The sequence below is a fragment of the Pelobates fuscus genome, chromosome 12, assembly GCF_036172605.1.
Source record: "Pelobates fuscus isolate aPelFus1 chromosome 12, aPelFus1.pri, whole genome shotgun sequence".
NCBI lineage: Eukaryota > Metazoa > Chordata > Amphibia > Anura > Pelobatidae > Pelobates > Pelobates fuscus.
The window spans coordinates 44870414-44894558 of NC_086328.1; the positions used below are offsets into that span (position 1 = coordinate 44870414).

Genomic DNA, 24145 nt, shown 5'->3' on the forward strand with positions numbered 1-24145 from the left:
GTTTGCTCTGCAAAGAAGCTAAGATGTAATTAAAAGACTTTGTTTCAGCTGAACCACTTCACGTTGAAAAAAAAAAATAATCCAGGACGGCAGAATTTCATCCATGATGTGATTCGGCTGGTCAGAATGTTGCTCACCAAAAAAACAAAATGGACTACACAACACAGCAGCAAAAATGCACCTATTAGTGTGTAGCAATCTAAAAATGACTACAATATTGCTTAGTTGAATAGCCTAATGGCTAGATAATATCAGGCATTTTTGCAACGAGTTGGCAAAATTAGAATATTATATATCTGGTAAGTGAGAGAACTTTTATAATGAATCATTGCAATCTATTTCCTTTTGCTAGATTGTATTAATGAAACATGTGGAGCCGGATTTAATTTTAAGTTCTAAAATAATGAAAGGAAAGAGCCAGTGGGCATTTGACAACCCACTCACTCCTTCCTTTCTGACAGGAACAGAGCTTTTACACCAGAACTAATGTATAGAGCACCCTGTGATACCGGAGAAACTGACGGAAGCAAAGCACAGAGAGATGGACACAGGTTTCTTCAGGAAGGAAGAGATTCTTTATTGGTTGATTCTTCACCGATCGGGACTCAGAGGGACTAGTGTCACCAAAATACAGCAAGTTCTGAGCCCCGGACAATAGTGCAGGCTCCTTATATAGGCACATAACTCCTCCCATATTAAGCTCCACCCGCACATTCTCTTAACCAATCAATACAAATAAGAATTAACTTCCTGCTTGACCGCATGGCTTGTCCAGCACAATGGAGGAGGGGAATACTATATCCTGTATTCTTGCACATGCTCCGTACACTACTGATCGTATCTTGCCTCGTGCAACCAAATGATCGATACGTCAGCATGTGCACGTACACATGCCACGTGGTAATCTCGGCCTACTAAATTTATTTTTACCGAGATTCCACCACATTCCCCCCTTTGATGCCTCTTGATATTTCACAATTACTTGAGGCATCACTTAACCTTAGTTTGCATACACCGCAAGTTACCTTGAACCAGACCAGACTTATCTTATGATGTGAATCTTCAACACTCATCTTCCTGCATTGGTTCTCCCTGATCTAGAGCCTTATATTTATAAATTGCCATTATCTGTGCAGCAGCCTTCCTCTCTGCTATATTTTCTATCAGGCTTTGCACAGACCTAACTACTAAGGGTATAAGACATGGCAGGAGTAGACACAACATTAAAATCAGTAGGACTCCACCTACCACTGCCTTAAGCCCTCCAAACCACTCATACCAGCTACCAAACCAACTACTTGGATTGTACCCTTTCCATACCTGAGTAGGCACATGCGCTAGTTTAACCATATGGCTAGTAAGCTCAGCTATTGCTTGCCCTTCGTCATCTATTTGAAGACAGCAATTGCTCAGGTTAAACTTCCCACATACACCTCCCTCTACTGCCAAAAGGTAATCTATTTTGGTATACTGCTGTCCTCATCCTGGTATTGTGCTTCGCTAGAAGATTGAGCGCTTGTGATGTCTCGTTAGTAATGATCTCAACCACTGCCTGTAATCTTATAATACGGTTGAGCATATAAATAGGGGTTCTATAACCAAAGGTACCATCCTCTGCCCACGTGGCTGGCCCATAATAATCTATAATACGCTGGGGAGGCCATTCATTATCTTCCCAGGTACCTATCTCTATGGGTCCCCCTTTCTTCCTATGATTCACATCATACACTTTAACACCTAAAGTCTCACCTGTTTCAATAGGTAACAAGAAGAAGGATGGTTTGAGCATACCCAACACACATGCCCCTTCCCAGTCCTGTGGCAGCTCCGAATAGGCTTTCTTACCACAGATCCAGTACAAATTTGCTGGGGCTCTCCAGTTAGATGTGATGGATAAATCAAACCACACATCCTTTAAATTGGCGTATCTAGCAAATGGGTTAGATGGTTCTGAGACATTTGAAGCCGACCACCAAGTTGTATTCTTTGTATCATCATCATAAGCTTTTTGCCCTAGACAAGTTAATTCTCCTACAGAAGTATTATACATCATTCCTTTCCTTGATATGCAAACATAACCTATGATGGAGGTCTTTAATCTCCACTCAGATTTACCTCTAACACTCATATGATAATCGGCTTGTGTAGATATTAATTGGTCAACTGCCTCAGAACCGGACATTACCTCCTTTGCTTCCCAAGGCCATTGGTCTCCCATGTTAGTACCTCCACACACATAGCAGTTGGTAACATTAAGACTACCGGCAATACTTTCAGCTAAATCAATAAACAGGTTTTTAGCATTATGGGGGATCTTATTATCTATGCTCATCTCTTCATAGAAGGAATGATATACTTGATGAGTTTGGGAGGTTACCTGTTCTTGTAGTCTTAATGCATACCTCACAGCTAGGAGTGTCGGTACCTCTACCTTCCTGAATATAAAAATACACATAAATAAACATTATTATAAGCACATCTTTCGTCGTCATCCTCAGTCTTCGTCCGTGCGAAGGCACCTCAGCTTCCAGGATGTAAGGGCTGCAGGGAATGGAGTTCTGCTCGTCTTCACAGGGGTCCCTTCGAGACTTTCCTGGCTTTTAAATCACACGTTGGTGAGCGGACAGGCTTTATTATGGCCGTCTAAACACTCACTTTACCAAATCTCTGAAACAATAAAATTTGTAATCCACAAGGTTCCTCGTCACTCCGACTGAGTCGTGCGCTTTAACCGGATCTTGCAGGGATTCTCTGGATCTGCTGTAGCTTGCCAAGAATCGACTGCTGCTGGTTTAACCCTGGAGTGATGTATCCACGGAGTCACTTCGGCTACTTTTATCGCTGTAGGGGTAGACAAAAGAACAACATAAGGACCTCTCCACTTGGGCCCTAACGGTACATTATTCCACTCTTTAATCCACACTTGGTCTCCTGGGTGGTAACTATGAACTGGGGGATAAATATTCACAGGTAATCTATCTTGTACCCATTTCTGTACCTCCTCCATAGTCTTACCCAACTCTACAACCTGCTGCCGGGTAATTCCTTCTCCCAACTGACTCAAATCCCCCCTTAAGTTACCAAGTACGGGAGGTGGTCGCCCATACATGATTTCAAAAGGAGAGAGGCCCATCCTTCTGGTAGGTGTACTGCGGATTCGCAATAGAGCTATGGGTAAGAGAACGTTCCACTTAAGTTGGGTTTCCTGACACATTTTAGCCAACTGATTCTTAATAGTTCTATTCATTCTCTCTACCTTACCAGAACTCTGGGGTCTATATGCCGTATGAAGCCTCCACTTTATACCAAGCATATGAGTCAGTTGTTGTAGGCACTGATGAACAAAAGCTGGACCATTGTCCGATCCTATAGAGCAGGGTAGTCCATAGTACACAGGGTAGTCCACCCCGAGTATTATTTCTCGTAGCAGGAATCTCACAACTTCTCCTGCTTTCTCTGTACGAGTAGGACATGCTTCTACCCAGCCTGAATAGGTACACACAACTACCAGCAGGTAACGATGGCCACCCGATTTAGGCATCACTGTATAGTCAATTTGTAAATCGGACATGGGGAGTCCCCCCATAAACTGGACTCCTGGTGGCTTTACTGGTCCTTGTCTTGCATTATTTTTAGCACACGTTACACATCTTCGTACAATGGCCTGAGTCAAGTTGGACAATCTTGGTATGTAGAAATGTTTTCTGAGAGATTCTTCTGTGCTGTTTCTCCCAGAATGTGTCCCGTTGTGATAGTTCTGGACAATTTCTACCGCTAGTGATGCTGGAATGACTATTCTTCCATCTTCTAACTGATACCATTTGTTCTCCAAATACTTTCCAGGTTCAGTCTTTAACCACTCCTCTTCTTGAGCTGTATAAACTGGAGTCCATTGAGACAGTGGAGTTGGTATAAGAGCAGCTATATGCCCCACATACTCCTGTCTTCCCGATTCAGCGGCAAGCTTAGCTGCACTATCTGCCATCCGATTTCCTTTGGTCACATCACCATCTCCTCTCAGATGCACTCGACAATGAATAATACCGACTTCTTTCGGCTCCCACACTGCTTCCAATAGTTGTAGGATTTCAGCTGCATACTTGATTTCTTTGCCTTCTGAATTCAGTAGTCCTCTTTCTTTATACAAAGCTCCGTGGGCATGAGTGGTTAAAAACGCATACTTGGAGTCCGTGTAGATGTTCACTCTTAAACCTTCAGCCAATTGTAACGCTCGTGTCAGTGCTATCAATTCTGCCTTTTGTGCTGATGTTCCTTTTGCCAGTGGCCGAGCTTCTATCACCTTGTCTATCGTTGTTACTGCATATCCTGCATAGCGGATCCCTTCTTTCACATAACTACTGCCGTCGGTGTAATATTGAACATCGGGGTTCTGGATGGGAAAATCACGAAGATCTGGTCTACTTTAAAATACTTCATCCATCACTTCCAATCATGTTGACTTTCAGTAGGTTGTGGCAAAAGGGTAGCTGGATTTAAGGTGTTTACAGTCTCTAAATGCACTCTTGGGTTTTCACACAACATTGCTTGATACTTGGTCATACGGCTGTTACTAAACCAATGATTTCCTTTGTAATCCAACAACGTCTGTACTGCATGTGGAACTCGTACATCAAGTTCTTGACCCAGAGTGAGTTTATCGGCTTCAGCTACTAGCAGGGCGGCTGCAGCTACGGCTCTTAGACAAGGTGGAAGTCCGCTGGCCACTGCATCCAATTGCTTAGACATATAGGCGACAGGTCTTTGCCATGATCCCAAGTACTGTGTCAATACTCCCACAGCCATTCTTCTTTGCTCATGTACATACAGGTAGAATGGTCGTGTGTGATCAGGTAGACCTAATGCTGGGGCACTCATCAAAGCCTTCTTCACATCTTCAAATGCCGTTTGCTGTTCTTGAGTCCATAAGAAGGGGTCGTGCTCTGTACCTTTGATAGCTGCATACAGAGGTTTTGCCAGTATCGCGTAGCTGGGAATCCATATCCTACAGAAGCCTGCTGCCCCCAAGAATTCTCGCACTTGTCTTCTATTCTTGGGTATCGGTATTTGGCACACAGCTTCTTTTCTCTCTGGCCCCATAATTCTTTGGCCTTCAGAGATATGGAATCCCAGATATTTGACAGTTGGCAAACACAACTGAGCCTTCTTTCTGGACACCTTGTATCCTGCCTTCCAGAGAATGTGTAGTAGATCGTGCGTTGCTTGCTGACATATTTCTTTTGTAACTGCTGCTATCAACAAGTCATCTACATATTGTAACAATACACACTCTCCTGGGATAGACTCGAAATCCAGTAGATCTTGACTTAGAGCTGAACCAAATAGGGTAGGTGAATTTTTAAACCCTTGGGGCAGTCTTGTCCAAGTCATTTGGCGTTTTGAGCCCGTCACAGCGTTTTCCCATTGGAAAGCGAAGATACATTGGCTTTCTGCGGCAATTCGGAGGCAAAAGAAGGCATCTTTGAGATCTAGGAATGTAAAGTAGGTAGCCCCGCCCGGAATTAAAGCAAGCAGGTTATATGGATTGGGCACAACTGGATGTATACTAACAACCGCATCATTGACTGCTCTCAAGTCCTGTACAGGTCGATACTCATCTGTACCGGGCTTTTGAACAGGCAGCAATGGGGTGTTCCAGGGGGAAGTACAGAATTTTAGGATACCATACCGTATGAACTTATCCAGATAAGATTGGATGTTCTTCTTAGCCTTCTGCGGGATGTGATATTGTCTTAGGCTCACTGGATAAACCCCAAGTTTTAGTTCGATTTTAATAGGTGGAATATTGCGGGCCAGTCCTGGTGGGTTGTTCTCTGCCCAAACTCCTGGTATGTTGAATAAGGATTCATCACTCCTAGGGTTTTTGCTAGTCAACGCTGTATAAAGTCGCCACTCTTCTTCCTTTGGTACGGATAATGTCATAATACCTGAAGGTCCATTAAACTTTAGAGATGTTGTTCCATTTGGTAGGAACGTAATCTGCGCTTGTAACTTAGATAGCATATCACGTCCCAGCAATTGGACTGGACATTCAGGCATATAAAGGAATTGATGTTTTACTACGTGGCCTCCCAATGTACAGAGTCGACTTTTAAGAACCGGTTTTGCAGCACTTCTTCCAGTTGCTCCTATTACAGTAATAGTTCTTCCAGATGGAGGAGCAACTAGATCAGTCACCACCGAATGTTCAGCACCAGTGTCGATCATGAACGCACTTCGTTTTCCCCCTGTTGATACATCGACCATAGGCTCCGCTCGACCAAGGGGGATGGAGCCCGGTCGGTATCAATAGTCTTCCATGACCGTGTCAGCCAATCCTACAAAGTCCCTACCTTCTCTATCGCGGGACCTTTGCGCTGCTGGAAAAGACCTATCTTCCCTAACACTTCCTCTGTTCCCATTGCTCCCTCTATTACCATTACTCCCTCCGGGGCCTCCTCTACCTCTCGCTCTGCCTCTAAAGTTTCCATAACCTGCCCTGGGTTGGTCTCTCTCGTACTGCTCTCTTTGCGGACACTCGTTCCTCCAATGCCCTTCTTCCTTGCAATACGCGCACTGATTCCTACTCAAAGGCTCCCTATTCCATCTACTATCGCCTCTATCTGGGCCCCGTCTATCTACGCCTGCGATCGCTACCGCTAGCATATCTGCCTTTTTACGCATCTTGCGCTCTTCCTCTTTCTTACTTTCTGTTTCCCTATTCATGTATACCTTATTCGCTACCTCCATTAATTGGGTAATAGACATACCTGCAAACCCTTCTAATTTCTGTAGCTTGCGCTTAATATCTCCGTAAGCTTGGCTGACAAAGGCGGAGTTCACCATTCGGGAGTTATCAGCGTCTTCCGGATTAAAGGGGGTATACAAGCGGTATGCCTCCAATAATCGGTCATAAAAGACACTGGGCGCTTCATCACTTTTCTGAATCACCTCAACTGTCTTCGACATATTTATGGCTTTCTTCCCTCCGGCTTTCATGCCAGCAATTATTGCGTCTCTATAGGCTCTGAGTTGAACCATATCTGCGCCATTTACATTCCAGTCGGGATCGGTGTTAGGGTAATGTGTTGCGGCCCATGCTGCCGGATTGGCTTGATTCAAGGCACGGGCTCTATCCTCTAGCGCTTTAATGGCCGCTTGATTAATCCTTGCCCTTTCCTCATTTTTAAACAAAGTCATTAATAACTGCTGGCAATCAGCCCATGTCGGGTTATGTGTCTGAACTATCGAGGTGAACAGATCGGTCATAGCTTGTGGTTTCTCAGTGTACGAGGAGTTGTGGGTCTTCCAATTCAAGAGATCGGTAGTCGTGAACGGGACATATACGAAGACTGGGTCAGCATGTGCCATTTGACCTGCGGCATCGATATAGGCTGACCCAGGATTCAGACGAAGAGGCATCTGATAATGTTTTAATTGTTGGGTACCGGTCAGTTGTCGGGTTAGTATAGGGCTACGTGAAGGGGCGTCAGTTAGAGGTTCCGGTCGGGGGGTAATAAAGCATGAGGATGTGGGAGCTTGGTTTTGGGAAAAGTTAGTAAATAGAACACTTCGAGCCGAGCTAGAAGAAGCTTGACCGGAAGTCTGAAGTGGCGCCAAATCAGGATATTCAGATCTAATGGGGGTTGGTTCTGGTTCCGGAAGGGGAGATTTAGTACGAGAGGGGGTGGATTCTGTACTGGAGGAGGAAGCGGAAGTGGATGGGGGCAATGGGGGAAGGGGTGCAGGACTTCCTGCATTTGCGTCACTTCCTCTTAAAGGAAAGTAAGGGGGCGGCAAAGGGATCTCGGACTCAGGGGGCATGTCCAGAATGGGCCTAACACCAGTCCTAGTGGACAAACAAGTCCTAGCCACCATGAGGCGACATTGCTCCTCGTGGCATGTCTGAATCCATTTTGGCGAGTCATTTACAGCCTGTCTCCAACAATCAATATAAGGAAACTGCCCGTAAAGTTCAGGCCTACCTGATACAGCCACGTGTACACGCTGTACCAGAGTTGGATCCAAACTGCCACGTGGTGGCCATGCCGCAACCAAAGTAGGCCACTCCCTAGTGCACAAAGTGACCAAACGTACAGGAGACATTTTAACCCCAAAATCACATGTTTTAAATCCCTTTTTAAAATGCTTCACCATACAACCTAAGGGATCCGGAATCGTTGACTCCGACGCGCCCATACTTATCAATGGAACGTCGTTGACAACGAATACTATGCACACGTTCTATTCAACAGTCACACCCGTTTCCTCTGGCAACAGCACCACGTGGTACGGTTACCAAGTGAAACGTACACGATAACACAATAAACACTCAAGGAATTCCCGTGCATACACAGCTGTTACACCAGTCACTAAATAATCAATATTATGCCCTTTGGCGAAACTATACAGTCACCCACGCTATAATTCTCTATATATGAATTACCCGTCTATAACACACCCCAGTAACATCGTCTTTTACAAATAGCGGTTACAGTACGGTTAGCATAGGTCAAAGCACAATTTAAGGTCACAATACAATTATTAGTGGTTATGGTGTTAAACATGCATTAGACGACAATGATTAGTACTTATATACAGTGTCAGTAAATATACAGGGTTATGGTACCGTGCACTATGATACAGCAACACACTATTAACACTCTCGCTAGACGGCTGAGCTCGCGCTATCTAACAAGATATACACTTTACTAACAATCTTTAACACATTTACAATCCCAACTAAACTATTGGCCAGTACCTTGAATGGACTACCTAAAACTATATACACCCGTTTTGGTTAGCCACACTGCCCAAGCACCACATATAGCGAGCTAGAGGACTGAATTTACACAGGCGCCTCTTAGTCGATTACTATCAAAAATCTAGTGGGTTCCAAATTTACACGCCTTCCCACTTAGCCAAGATAGGTTGAGAGCTAGCGAACCGAATTTACACAGGCGCCGCTTAGTCTCCCGGTCCCTCCGACCTAGCGAACGTAATATACACCCTAGAACGCTAGTCTAGACAAGACACCGGTGTCCGGCTAGGGCTATTTACACAGGACCCCGCCTGACTAACCAAATCAAACGGTCTTAATAAAGAGCGTTCGATTGAGCGGTGCGCCTTCGCTCCTTCCCTCCGACAGAGGGGGCAGATTCCTTACACAGATTTAAACCCCTTTTGGGCCTACCGCACAATCGGTATACCCCTAGTGGGTCTGCCGTCTAAAACAGCAGTTGTCTTACCTCCTCGTTCCTGAACCTGAGTTCACACTCATCGACGGGGACACCCCAGCACTTCTTACGTAGAGGCCGATGATCTCCTGGACAACAGACCAGTGGCGCCGAGACGAAGGGAGGTCCACGCAGAAGATCAGGGGTGCAGCCGTAGAGAACGTGGGCAAAGATAGACCGTCTCACGCCTCTGCCTCTCAGCTACCGTTGAACGATGAGCTTCCCGGCCAATGCACCAAATGATACCGGAGAAACTGACGGAAGCAAAGCACAGAGAGATGGACACAGGTTTCTTCAGGAAGGAAGAGATTCTTTATTGGATCACCGATCGGGACTCAGAGGGACTAGTGTCACCAAAATACAGCAAGTTCTGAGCCCCGGACAATAGTGCAGGCTCCTTATATAGGCACATAACTCCTCCCATATTAAGCTCCACCCGCACATTCTCTTGACCAATCAATACAAATAAGAATTAACTTCCTGCTTGACCGCATGGCTTGTCCAGCACAATGGAGGAGGGGAATACTATATCCTGTATTCTTGCACATGCTCCGTACACTACTGATCGTATCTTGCCTCGTGCAACCAACTGATCGATACGTCAGCATGTGCACGTACACATGCCACGTGGTAATCTCGGCCTACTAAATTTATTTTTACCGAGATTCCACCACACCTGCTTCAATAAATTCAATGGTGGGGGCGGAGCTAAGTGCCATCTAACTGCTGCAGGGGAAGCAGGAAGGAGTCCCTGCTTCCCCCAACAACCAGAATCCAGGACCTGCACTGCCTGTCTGCCTCCACAAGGAACAGAGGTAACTATGTGATTGTCTGCTTGTGTGTGTGTGTGTGTCTGTGTGTGTGGCTGTCTTCCTGTGTGTGTGTGACTCTGTGTGTGTGTGTGTGTGTGACTGTCTGCCTGTGTTTGTGTGTGACTGTCTGTGTGTGAAACATAGAAACATAGAATGTGACGGCAGATAAGAACCATTCCGCCCATCTAGTCTGCCCAATTTTCTAAATACTTTCATTAGTCTCTGGCCTTATCTTATAGTTAGGATAGCCTTATGCCTATCCCACGCATGCTTAAACTCCTTTACTGTGTTAACCTCTACCATTTCAGATGGAAGGCTATTCCATGCATCCACTACCCTCTCAGTAAAGTAATACTTCCTGGTATTATTTTTAAACCTTTGTCCCTCTAATTTAAGACTATATCCTCTTGTTGTGGTAGTTTTTCTTCTTTTAAATATAGTCTCCTCCTTTACTGTGTTGATTCCCTTTATGTATTTAAATGTTTCTATCATATCCCCCCTGTCTCGTCTTTCCTCCAAGCTATACATGTTAAGATCCTTTAACCTTTCCTGGTAAGTTTTATCCTGCAATCGATGAACCAGTTTAGTAGCCCTTCTCTGAACTCTCTCTAAGGTATCAATATCGTTCTGAAGATACGGTCTCCAGTACTGCGTACAATACTCCAAGTGAGGTCTCACCAGTGTTCTGTACAATGGCATGAGCACTTCCCTCTTTCTACTCATAATACCTCTCCCTATACAACCAAGCATTCTGCTAGAATTTCCTGCTGCTCTGTTACATTGTCTGCCTACCTTTAAGTCCTCAGAAATAATCACCCCTAAATCCCTTTCCTCAGATGTTGAGGTTAGGACTCTATCAAATATTCTGTACTCTGCCCTTGGGTTTTTACGTCCAAGATGCATTATCTTGCACTTATCCCCATTAAATGTCATTTGCCACAACTCTGACCATTTTTCTAGTTTACCTAAATCATTAGCCATTTGGCTTATCCCTCCTGGAACATCAACCCTTCTACATATCTTAGTATCATCAGCAAAAAGACATACCTTACCATCAAGACCTTCTGCAATATCACTAATAAAAATATTAAAGAGAATGGGTCCAAGTACAGATCCCTGAGGTACCCCACTGGTGACAAGCCCAAGCTTTGAATATACTCCACTGACTACAACCCTCTGTTGCATGTCACTCAGCCACTGCCTCACCCATTCAACAATATTGGAATCCAAACTTAAAGATTGCAGTTTATTGATAAGCCTTCTATGTGAAAAAAATAGGACATTCAGATATTTTCTGGGGGATGTTACTTTTACCCAATTTAATAGGATGCATTTTGTTTACGTTAAGGACTGAGTCAGCCCTGCTGGGAATTGAACCTGTGAGCACCAAGAGATGATTTTTTTTCTGATGAAGCATTAGCTCACTGAGCTATCACACCACACGTGTGTGACTGTCTGTGTGTGTGACTGTCTGTGTGTGTGTGTGTGTGTGTGTGTGTGACGGTCTGCCTGTGTGTGTGTGTGTGTGTGGCTGTCTGCCTGTGTGTGTGTGACTGTCTGCCTGTATGTGTGTGGCTGTCTGCCTGTATGTGTGTGGCTGTCTGCCTGTGTGTGTGACTGTCTGCCTGTGTGTGTGTGACTGTCTGTGTGTCTGCCTGTGTGTGTCTGTGTGTGTCTGTGTGTCTGCCTGTGTGTGTCTGTATGTGTCTGTGTGTGTCTGTGTGTGTCTGTGTGTGTCTGCCTGTGTGTGTCTGTGTGTGTCTGTGTGTGTGTGTGACTGTCTGCCTATGTGTGTGTGTGTGTGACTGTCTGCCTGTGTGTGTGTGTGTTTGTGTGCGACTATGACTGTCTGCCTGTGTGTGTGTGTGAGTGTGACTGTGACTGTCTGCCAGTGTGTGTGTGTGTGTGTGTGTGTGTGTGACTGTCTGCCAGTGTGTGTGTGTGTGTGTGTGTGTGACTGTCTGCCTGTGTGTGTGTGTGACTGTCTGCCTGTGTGTGTGTGTGTGGCTGTCTGCCTGTGTGTGTGAGACTGTGTGTGACTGTGTGTGGCTGTCTGCCTGTGTGTGACTGTCTGCCTGTGTGTGTGTGTGACTGTCTGCCTGTGTGTGTGTGGCTGTCTGCCAGTGTGTGTGTGACTGTCTGCCAGTGTGTGTGTGGCTGTCTGCCAGTGTGTGTGTGGCTGTCTGCCAGTGTGTGTGTGTGACTGTCTGCCTGTGTGTGTGTGTGTGTGAGAGTGTGGCTGTTTGCCTCTGTGTGTTTGGCTGCCTGCCTGTGTGTTTGTGTGTGGCTGTCTGTGTTTGAATGCCTGCCTGTGTGTGTGGCTGTCTGCCTGTGTGTGTTTGTGTGTGCGTGTGTGGCTGTCTGCCTGTGTGTGTTTGCGTGACTGCCTATGTGTGACTGTCTGGGCAGACTAGATGGGCCGACTGGTTCTTATCTGCCGTCACATTCTATGTCTGTGTGTGTGTTTGTGTGTGGCTGTCTGTGTGTGACTGCCTGTGTGTGTTTGTGTGTGTGTGTATGGCTGTCTGCCTGTGTGTGTGTGTGACAGGGTGTGTGGGAAGGGTGTGTGGGATGGGACACTGACACTTAACTACCCACATATACCCCTATATTTTATGTTGTTTTTCTCCTTTTCTTTTCTCTTCAATTTGGGGCCATTTTAGCCCACGTAGAAAACGGTTTCTAAAGTTCTTATTGTTTTACGTTGAACCCGGATCTTAAGCATTGCATTTTTTAATAAAAAATAAATAAAAATGTTTTTTTTTATTATTTTATTTTCATTTTCATGCACCAATGGTTATAGATGGACGCATACCTGCTCCCTTTTGTGCCAAATCAGGCCAAATTCCGCAGAACACATACACCTACCCTAACCAAGAGTTCCAAATCTCCCCCACTATATTGCTACGAAATCCGCTTGCTGTGCTGCCACACTTTGGAATAACTCCACCACACCCTCTTCCCCCCATTGCCCCATAGGTTAGGGAGCCCACAGATAGGTCAAGACATACATAATGGCACCTGACATCTCTGAATCACATAACATCCTGACCTGATGATAACCCACGAATAGTTAACAGATATACAATAGAATGACCACCATAGACGTGCTTTCTACCCATCTGCATACAATGTATTTCCTAGGCCTGCCAAGCCCTTTTTTGTTTTACAGTTGCCACCATGTAAATCACAGACATCAGTGGCTAACACATAGGCAATACAAGCAGTAACGAACCACCCACACGAATACTGAATCACCCTCTTATACCGCCACCACCATGCCTAGTCACAATACACTAGTTTAAGAGTAACTTTACTCCCAGCACTAGACCACCTCGCTAAGATGCGCACCGAGGCCACGGCAGCCGGATAACCCTGGATGCCACACATCGTAGCAGACTCAACACCCTAGCCTAGAGAACACACGTTTACTAGAATAGCTTGACTTTATTATTGTAAAATTATGCTGTCGCTTTGAAGACAATGCTTATGTTTTATTATGTTTCCTCTACAATGTTAATGTCATGGTATTGTTAACGTGAAAATATTGTCATGCACGGCAAAATAAAGAATTTAAAAAAATTAAAAAAATTAAAAAAAATTAATAAAATAATAATAATAATTATTATTATTTTTTAGACACCTCCCTGCATTTATACCTTTTGGATGCAGGGGGATGGCTTCCTGGGCTGGCTCAGGATGATGGAAGTCTGAGGCCATCTGCAAGTGCTCTCCCTCCTCCCCTTTCTGTGCCTCTCTTCCTCCCAGCACTGGGTGTTGACATTAAAGGCGCCCAGTAATGCTGCTATAGGGCCACTGCAACCGACCAGCCTGTCTATCCAGATGGACCGTTGGGCGCCCAAAGTCTGCAAGCCCGAGTGCAGCTGTATCATAGTGCCCTATTAGCTTCTACCAACTGCATGTGCGGATGTATACATAAATCACACCACAAGATTCAGCCAGACAGGCCAAAACCACTACAATGACCATTCTAAATGTATTATACCATACAATCAAAACCCCTTACTAACAAAATTAACAATTTGTTGAACGCAAAAGAAAAAAATAAATCACAAATCAATAAAACAGTTCTAAATCAGTGAATCAAAGTGGGTGTAAGTGGCAATGGCAGTAGCAGCTAAGCAAGAGGAACTTTAACTTTCTTATTAAATTCACCGGTTGATGAGTGATGAGACTGTTCATGTTCAACCTGCCTCTGTTGACTACTTGCACTATCCTTACCATCAAAATGATCTGCTTAAGGGTGATGGTATTAGTCGAGGAAGCACCGCTGGATGTTCGTGGTGACAGCTGCGCAGCATCAGATACTGCACGAGTGGACCCGCTACCTGCCTTAGCTTTTTTTTGTTCTGCTGCTTTTCTCAGCAGTGCAGACCTGCAGTGTCTTTTTAGATGTTGCATCATATCGGCACTAATGAGATAACCCATAATCCTCCCCCCTCCCTCACTTCTTTGTCACACAATTTTCACTTCCCAAGTCAGCCTTCTTGAAGGCACTCAAAATTATCCCAAATATTGCTTTGATGGTGCAATAGAGTACTCTCATCCCTTTGCTTCACTTCTGCTGAAAATGCGGGTGGATTTGCATCACTGGCAGTGGAAGCTGTTGCAACATTAACCTAAAATATTGATGGTGGTGTTTTTATTTTGTCTTCTTACAATAAACATGGTAAACTAACAATTTTTTCAATACAATGTTTGAGTTGAAACATGGGTTGGTGCTTGGTACATTTACTACTGTAACGTTAGTGTTTGATTTTAAGAAATACTACAAGGCACAACACAGCTTACACTGGAAAGAAAACACTCAGAAAAATGTTTTTCTTACCACAAACACCTGTAAAATTGTAAGTTGGTAATTCTAACTTGGTGTGTTAAGCAGTAGGCAAAGCACTAAATGCCAGTCTCACACTAGGATCAATGAAACTGTCTATCTCCTATCTCTCACATAAGTGCAACTAGCAGTAGCTAGCTGGATACAGCAGTAACATTAACCTAGTCTCACACTAGGATCAATGACACATTCACCACTCCCATACAAGCACAGCAATGGATTATAATTGATCCATCACTCAGAATAGTATCACACCTAGGACTAAGGACAACGTTTAACCGGACTTAAGAATGGCCGGACTTAACGTACCGGAGAATAGTCAAAATACTTGGGACACAGAAAGTGACACACGATGACGAAAGCCAGAAGTCAAGAATACCAGAAATCAGGTTAGTCAAAACAAAGCCAAAGTCAAATACCAGAAAAAACACGAGCAGGAACACACTCTTGGATAACCAGCTAGTGGAAACTACTACAGAGCACTGACCCAAAGGTAATTTGAGTTTAAATAACCCTCTTGAGGCTGTAATTCGTTTTCTCTGGCCTCTGACCCCAAAACGTTTGTGCGCGTCTATGACGTGACATCGCACGCACGTTGGCGACATCTTTGATGTGGGCGAAGATGAGTTTCCTAATAAAACTGGAACCGCAGTGGCCCGTGTCTCTAGGAATGTCGTACTCGCTGGGGACCGGAACAGAAGGAGGTCGGGCAGCGGTTTGCCGCTACCAAGCTAAGTATACAATATCTCTGTCAGCGTGACCGCTTAGTTTATGTGCGGCCACGTCGGCAGAAGAACGGGGAGCCGTGACATGGTAAAACACACCATCATTGGTGGTCTACCTCCCTTAATAGCTCCAGTCAATGTGTCTAAAATAATCCTGCTTGGAAGAATATAGTGCTTTATTGCTCCTCTTTGTTCCCTCTATTAGTCAGTGTCCCTTGACCTGTGAATGAAATTAACATTTAGTGCTGTCCTCTAACCATCAATCATCCTATTTTTCTACCTCTTGATTAGACAGAAGACACAGCCCACATGGATAAATAAATAAAGACACAGCTTCTTCCCTATTCAATCACCCTTTTTCTGGCACCAGGAACAGAGCTCTGAATCACAAATCAAAATAAACAAGCTCGTCCATTGTGCAAATTGCTTATTTCATGATTAGTCACTATAACAGTTTAGAAATCAGAAAGAGAGAGAGAGTTAACTGCGGTTCGAAAAGAAACAAATCTCCAAGTCTAAAAATGAACTGTGATAAAAACACAAACAACTTAGCTGAAGAATATGATATTGCAAAAACAATCACCAAGCACCTAAACAATTTAGTACTGGTAACCTGAAGATATTAGAATAAATCATTGTTTTTTGTTTTTTTTCAAGAGTAAAACATATTGGTTATTGAAATAGTAACTTTCAAAATATATTGACTAAATATACTTTTTACCTTTTGTGCGGGTGAAAATATTGGAAGTTGTATGGTGTCAACTTCATACTTTGTCACATAATCATGCTCCAGAAGATGATGGAAAATATTATCTATGTGTTTGTGGATTATTCTGACAATCTGTGGTCGTTCAGACTTCAGATACAGTGAAAACTGAGAAAAATCTTTAGGAACGTTCAGATTAAACTCATCAAGTGATCCATCTTCAATTTTACGAAAAGCATCTAAGAAGAGCTTGCAGTTCTTTTCACCTTTGCAGGTGATAATATCAAGTAGTTCTCTGACCAGTTTTGACAAGGGCTGACCCAAGATATTGACATGTTCATATTCTTCCCAGTTAATGACATCCCATGATAGCAGAAAGTCCAGCAAACGTTCGTATTTCTCTGCAGATCCTCCAGCCAAAGTGGACACAAAATTGTCTCTCTGAGTACTGACAGATTGCAGTGCACACATCCCACATCCTGATCATTCAGATGTTTCAGGTATACAGTACAGGAGAATGCATGTGTTCCAAATTAAAGAGATGGAAAATCTGAAAGTGTATGAAAAAATATTTTCTTAATTACTTAACGTCTGTTCACAGATAAAACTTATTGAACATATGTTACAAAAAGTAAACTGTTCCCACTTGGTTTAGATTATAAAACAATATACATACATCGAGAACATGGTATTGTATAGCTTATATACCTGTACAAATGGAAAGCTGTATTTTTTATTACTAATACGAACACTGAAATATAATAAAGTTCCTTCTCCTTTGTACATATACTGGTACTATTCCACAATGTATGTGACACCATTATTGTAGTGCATATACTAAATCCAAAACCTGGCTCAAACTTCAGATACACAATAAATGATTTCACTTATGTTTAGGAGCATATATTAAGGGTATTGCTGACATGACCAATAATTACACAGACTTTACAAAAGGATCAACACACATCTATAAAACAAACTTAAAAACTAGGAGCTTATGAAAGTCTGACAAGGGCGGCAGTGGGGCAATTGCCCCCATGACTCTTGCACTCCTAAAGAGCCATACTCCACTCTCACCTCCAGCTATGCTACTTTCCCCCCTTGTTTGGTGGCTGTCACCCTTGCTGTGCTATTGTGTATTTGTACCCCATCTCCTCTAGACTGTAAGCTCGTTTGAGCAGTGTCCTCATCTACCTGAAGTGTAATGGTCTCATTTATTGTAAATTTGCCCCACTTTTAGAATATTGTAAAGCTCTGCGGAATTAGTTGGTGCTACATAAATACCAATAATAATAATAATGACTCACAATCATATAGGTGTTGAGGGCTGCAACCGTAAAGCACTATTTTCTGCTTATTAAGTGAGCTTTCCAATTTAATGGCACAGGACTGAAAACAAGAGGCAGCAGACAGAAATTGTGCCAGGTACTTGTAGTTGCAAGAAAAAGTATGCAAACCCTTTGGAATGATATGGATTTCTGCACAAATTGGTCATAAAATGTGATCTGATCATCATCTAAGTCACAACAATAGACAATCACAGTCTGCTTAAACTAATAACACACAAAGAATGAAATGTTGCCATGTTTTTATTGAACACACCATGTAAACATTCACAGTGCAGGTGGAAAAAGTATGTGAACCCTTGGGTTTAATAACTGGTTGAACCTCCTTTGGCAGCAATAACTTCAACTAAATGTTTCCTGTAGTTGCAGATCAGATGTGTACAACGGTCAGGAGTAATTCTTGACCATTCCTCTTTACAGAACTGTTTCAGTTCAGCAATATTCTTGGGATGTCTGGTGTGAATCGCTTTTTTTTTTTTAAATTCTTTATTTTTCTTGTGCATATTCAAGAACATACATTTAGTCTTGCAGCGCCCCAACAGCATCTGCAGGCTTATCATGAACATTAACGTATTCTGTCATATGGTTGGCTAGCATAGCTTTAAAATGTTGTAACATGAGAAACAGACAACTAGAAACTGTTCTATAACGTATAGGTTATGCATTAAGGAATTCCATTTATGAATTGCAAGATAAGGACCATTAGTTACATGCTTAATTTACACGCATCTTAGAGTAAAGTGTTAGACATTTGCTAGTAGGGATCCGACTAATTCTCACCGAGCCGGTTAATCTATGAGTTTCGCTGGATTGCTTATACATGTATAGTGGCGATATAGTACGTCTCAATTCTATAGCTAGTCTCCGTATAGTGCATAGGTGAATCGCGTGTAGTAGTGTTGGTGTAATGATATTGACTTGGTATATTTACATCTTATCAGCAAGTACATAAAATAAAATAAAGTTAGTCAATGGGCTAAGCCTCTTGACCCTGAGGCATTGGGGGGGGGGGGGGGCATGGGCAGTGTGCAGTTGCACTGCCTTAAAGGCACAGGGCAGTGCGTGCCATGTCTAAGAATAAACAAAAAAAGACAGGTGAGACATAACTTGGTGTAGTGGGCAGAACATACAATCATTAAACATTAACATAATAATATAGCAAGATTTGGAGGTCTCTGAGTTAGTCAGTCCAGGGTTCACGTCGCGGGTCCTGGGTGCGGAGAGTCCGCCCTTGTGGTATTGTTAGAGAGTCCCAGTGTGGACAGCAAGGCCGGTCCTTCTTCCACGTTGGTAATTTTGTAGTGTTGTTCGTCTTTGGTCACCCATAGCGCTCTGGGGGTCGCCCATCTGTAAACTAGACCCGCTGCTTGCAGGGTGGTGGTCACGGGCTGCATGCTCTTGCGCCAAGATAATGTGTCTCTGCTTAAGTCCTGGAAGAATGTAATTTGGTGTGTTTCAAAGTCATAGGGCGCTTTCCCTTTCATGGCTGTTATCAGGGCTATTTTGTCCGTCAAGGTTTGGCATCGTAGAATTATATCTCGTGGGGCTGACTTAGGTGCCCTTAGGGGTTTAGCTATGCGGTATACGCCGTCAAACGTAAAGTGTTTTGACAGCCTGTTGGGGATGAGCGAGGCCACTAGGCGCCTTACGAAGTGGGGTAGTTCCTCCAATGGCACCTTTTCTGACACCCCCCTGATCTTGACGTTCTTTCTTCTACCCCTGTCGTCTAAGATGCTGACTTGCCTGGAGACGTTATCCTGTATTGTCTGCATCTGGGTAACTGTGTCTTTAAGTGAGTTTAGTGCCTGGCTCAGGTCTGTCACCTCTTGTGCTGTGGCCTGTGTTCGGGCTGATACTGCCTGTACCTCTGCTGCTAACCCTTTCAGGTCTGCTTGCCACATTAATTGTAGGTTACCTTGTAGTCCTGCCAGCATGGACTGGATGTCATTTTTAGTCGCTGGGGCTAGTCCATCAGCTGCCTGTGCTTTTATGTTGCCTGTGTCTGCCCCTGTAGTGCTGTGTTCTGAGCCTTCTTCCTCAGATCTTACAGGTGAGGCTGCTGTGATCGTGCGGGCCTGTGCGGGTGGAGGGTGTTGCAGCATGCTGTCTATGCTCCGGTTAGGCGTGGAGGTACTTGCTGCCGGTTTGTTGGACCTCCGACCCATCTCTTCAGTTGTGTGGGAGTCTGCCTCTATTAGTTGTGGGCTCTGTCCGAGCCACGCTGTCAGCTCCCGGGTGAGGTACTGGTCGCGTGTGCGGTAGGCCCCTTGGCTCTTAACGCGGCGTTTCGTGCCCGGCTGCTGAAAGAACGGCATCTGCGTGTTCGGCAGGGTGTTAGGAAGCTGTTCCGGGCGGCTGTTTTAGGCGATGGGCTGCGGGTGTGCCGGTTTTTCCCCGTTTTTTGCGCCGGCCGTGTGGAGCTTTTGCAAATGGCGACTGCCTCGCTGTGCCGCTAGCTCCGCCCCCCGTGAATCGCTTTCTTGAGGTCATGCCACAGCATGTCAATCGGGTTGAGGTCAGGACTCTGACTGGGCCACTTCAGAAGGTGTATTTTCTTCTGTTTAAGCCATTATGTTGTTGATTTACTTCTATGCTTTGGGTCATTGTCCTGTTGCAACACCCATCTTCTGTTGAGCTTCAGCTGGTAGACAGATGGCCTTAAGTTCTCCTGCAAAATGTCTTGATATATTTGGGAATTCATTTTTCCAGCAATCCGTCCAGGCCCTGACGCTGCAAAGCAGCCACAAACCATGATGCCCCCACCACCATACTTCACATTTGGGATGAGGTTTTGATGTTGGTGTGCTGTGCCTCTTTTTCACCACACATAGTGTTGTATGTTTCTTCCAAACAACTCAACTTTGGTTTCATCTGTCCACAGAATATTTTGCCAGTACTGCTGTGGAACATCCAGGTGCTCTTGTGCAAACTGTAAACGTGCAGCAATGTTTTGTTTGGACAGCAGTGGCTTCCTCTGTGGTATCCTCACATGAAATCCATTCTTGTTTAGTGTTTTACGTATTGTAGATTCACTAACAGGGATGTTAGCATTTGCCAGTGACTTTTGTAAGTCTTTAGCTGACACGCTAGGATTCTTCTTCACCTCATTGAGCAGTCTACGCTGTGCTCTTGCAGTCATCTTTACAGGACGGCCACTCCTAGGGAGAGTAGCAGCAGTGCTGAACTTTCTTCATTTATAGACAATTTGTCTTACCGTGGACTGATTAACAGCAGGGCAGCTGTAACCAACACCTCCAATCTTATCTCAGTGATTGGACTCCAGTTGGCTGACATCTCACTCCAATTAGCTCTTGGAGATGCCATTAGTCTAGGGGTTCACATACTTTTTCCACCTGCACTGTGAATGTTTACATGGTGTGTACAATACAAACATGGCAACATTTCATTCTTTGTGTGTTATTAGTTTAAGCAGACTGTGATTGTCTATTGTTGTGACTTAGATGATGATCAGATCACATTTTATGACCAATTTGTGCAGAAATCCATATCATTCCAAAGGGTTCACATACTTTTTCTTGCAACTGTAGGTTTGAAATCTACACAGAGCTCCATCTCCACCTCTCCGACAATGAGGCAACAAGGCAACAAGGGGCAACAAGGGGACCATTCTTTATTCCAGGCTGCCATACATTATCAGACCCCATCCACTCATCATAATGTCCGGCTTCTTAAGATTAAGACATATATTGAGCATTTGAAAGCATACATATTTTAGTTGCAAAATTGTAGTGAACTGAAAATTAATTACAACATTTAGGTGACTGGAGTGTATTGAAAAAATATTCTTTAAAGACACAGATTGACAATTTACTCAAATTTTTGCAATTTGGATTTACAGTTAATTCATATTTGGTATTTAATTCTTTTAAACCATCAATGTGATGGACAGTGAAAAGATGAAAAAAAGATAATATATGTTAAAGAAACTAAGAAAGCATGGAGCCAAGTGAATACATCTAGTTTGTGTGTTTAGTATAGTTATAGCCAGTACAGTTTGTTTATTCAGTAAATCGTGAGCTCTGTTGAGTGGGCAATGTGTGAATATTATCATGTTCTATTATATGTTATTAAATTAAATGTATGTTGTGTTTTTATTGTATTCCTTTGAGCAAACAAGGGAAGATAACTCTGATGTGCAGCAGTTGCTGACGGTATGTTTTCAGTTTTCTTTTTCCTCTAATAGTCACCAATTTTTCCTCTCCCTAAATTCACACCCTTTACCTGGATATCTCTGCTATGTCTTAAATGTGAGGCTCCAGGTTTTGGCTTGTTGTTATTCTGGTATGCTGATGTATGATATCAATCATGCACATTTTTGAATATCATGGGTCTTTGTTCTACGTATAAAATATAAAGCCCTTTGATAAAACTGTAGTGTTTTCTTATGGAAGAAAGATAATCATTAAAGGGGGGGGGGGGGGGGGACGACAACTTATTTTTCTCCATATACTCAATAACAAGGAATAAGTCTATTTTTACTTCCTCAATTCATGTCACTATGTTCAGGAAATGTTGTATTTCCTGTTGCAAAAAGAATTGCAAAAGGGATCATATTTGGGAATTAAATTTTATATTAGATCCTAAACTATTCTTACTTTTAATTTGCAATACAGAGGGATAGTGAGCAGGGCTGGAATTACATCACAAGCGCCTGTAGGCACAGAATTCTCAAGTGCCCCCAAATCCCACCCTTCCAAACTAATAAAATAAAAAGGATTGTATTTAGTATTTACACACACATAAAGAGTGAGTGTGTATAGTGTGTGTGCATGTGTAGCAGTGTGTGTAAATGTCTGAGTGCATGTCTGTGTGTATGTATTCCTGAGAATGTGCATCCATTTGATTATAGTGTGAGTAGCCATATGTGTGTGGGTAACACTTATTTGTGTGTGTAAAAGTGTGAATCAATGCATCTCTATCAGGAAAGTTCAGTATCTTCATGCACTCTGCGCAGCACTTTTCCAGAAAGCGCCTCTAGTAACCAACTGTGTGTGTGTGTGTATCTGTGTGCATGTCAGTGTTTGCATCTGTTTTTCTGTATGTGTGTTCCTGTATTTTTGTGTATCTGTATTTGTATCTGCATGTGTGTAATGTGTGTTTGTGTATCTGTCTGTGTCAGTGTGTATTTGTATTTCTATGTATCTGCACGTGTGTATCTATGTATCTGCATGAAAATCAGTGTGTGCATATGTGTATGTATGTGTATAATCATACATCTCAGCATCTCACCAACACTAAATACACACAAATTCAAATGTCAACATTCCATACAAATACACCTCTGCATTTAAACATCAAAACTGCATACAAACACACCTCTGCATCTTTGTCAGTGCGTGCAGATTTGTGTCTGTGTATCTGCATGTGTGTCAGTGTGTACACCTGTGTGTTTGTGTATCTGTCTGTGTCAGTGTGTATTTGTATTTCTATGTATCTGCATGTGTGTATCTATGTATCTGCATGAAAATCAGTGTGTGCATATGTGTATGTATGTGTATAATCATACATCTCAGCATCTCACCAACACTACATACACACAAATTCAAATGTCAACATTACATACAAATACACCTCTGCATTTAACCCCTTAAGACCGGAGGGCGTACAATTACGTCCTTTTTTAAGCGGCTCTAAACGCCGCCGGGCGTAATTGTACGCCTTCCGTTTTTTTTTTTTAACGGAACAGCGATCGCGGTTGGGGGGGACACCCAGGGAATCCCCGCGGCACGTCCGCCCTCTTCAGCCCCCCCAGGCCATGTGAGAATCACATGGCCGGTATAGCTGGCTGCAGCAATGCCAGCAGGGGGACTAACTATAATGACAGTTAGTCCCCCTGCTGGCTGGAACTAAAATAAAATAAGTGTAAAAAAAAAATTATATACTTATGATCTAAGTATATATATATACACAAATACATACACACACACATACACCGTCAAGGTATATTTTACTATTAATATATATATAATTATATATTAATATCAAATTACACGTAGACTGATAATGATTTTATATATATATATATATATATATATATATATAATTATTATTATTATATATATATATTTATATATAATATAAAAAAATGTAAATACGTAAAAAATTAAATAAAAAAAATATTACATAAATATATGTGTAGAATTAATATACCGTATATACTCGAGTATAAGCAGAGTTTTTCAGCACATTTTTTGTGCTGAAAAACCCCAACTCGGCTTATACTCGAGTCAGAGTCTGTATTATGGCAATTTGCATTGCCATAATACAGACAATGGGGGCTGTGGGGGCTGCAGAGAGATGTTACTTACCTTTCCTGCAGCTCCTGTCAGCTCTCTCCTCCTCCGCCGGTCCGTTCAGCACCTCGGTCAGCTCCCAGTGTAAATCTCGCGAGAGCCGCGGCTCTCGCGAGATTTACACTGTGAGCTGACAGAAGAGCTGAACGGACCG

At 43.3% G+C, this 24145-nt stretch overlaps 1 protein-coding gene across 2 annotated transcripts in view; it reads right to left on the minus strand.

Moving 5' to 3' along the window:
* Window positions 1–24145, minus strand: part of NOD2 (nucleotide binding oligomerization domain containing 2) — an 82168-nt gene that overhangs the window by 42704 nt on the left and 15319 nt on the right. For both annotated transcript variants that reach the window (XM_063437986.1, XM_063437987.1), the window contains exon 2: window positions 16347–16881. In XM_063437986.1, the coding sequence (XP_063294056.1) occupies window positions 16347–16802 (456 nt within the window). In that variant the 5' untranslated portion in view covers window positions 16803–16881. The remainder of the gene's footprint in view (window positions 1–16346; window positions 16882–24145) is intronic.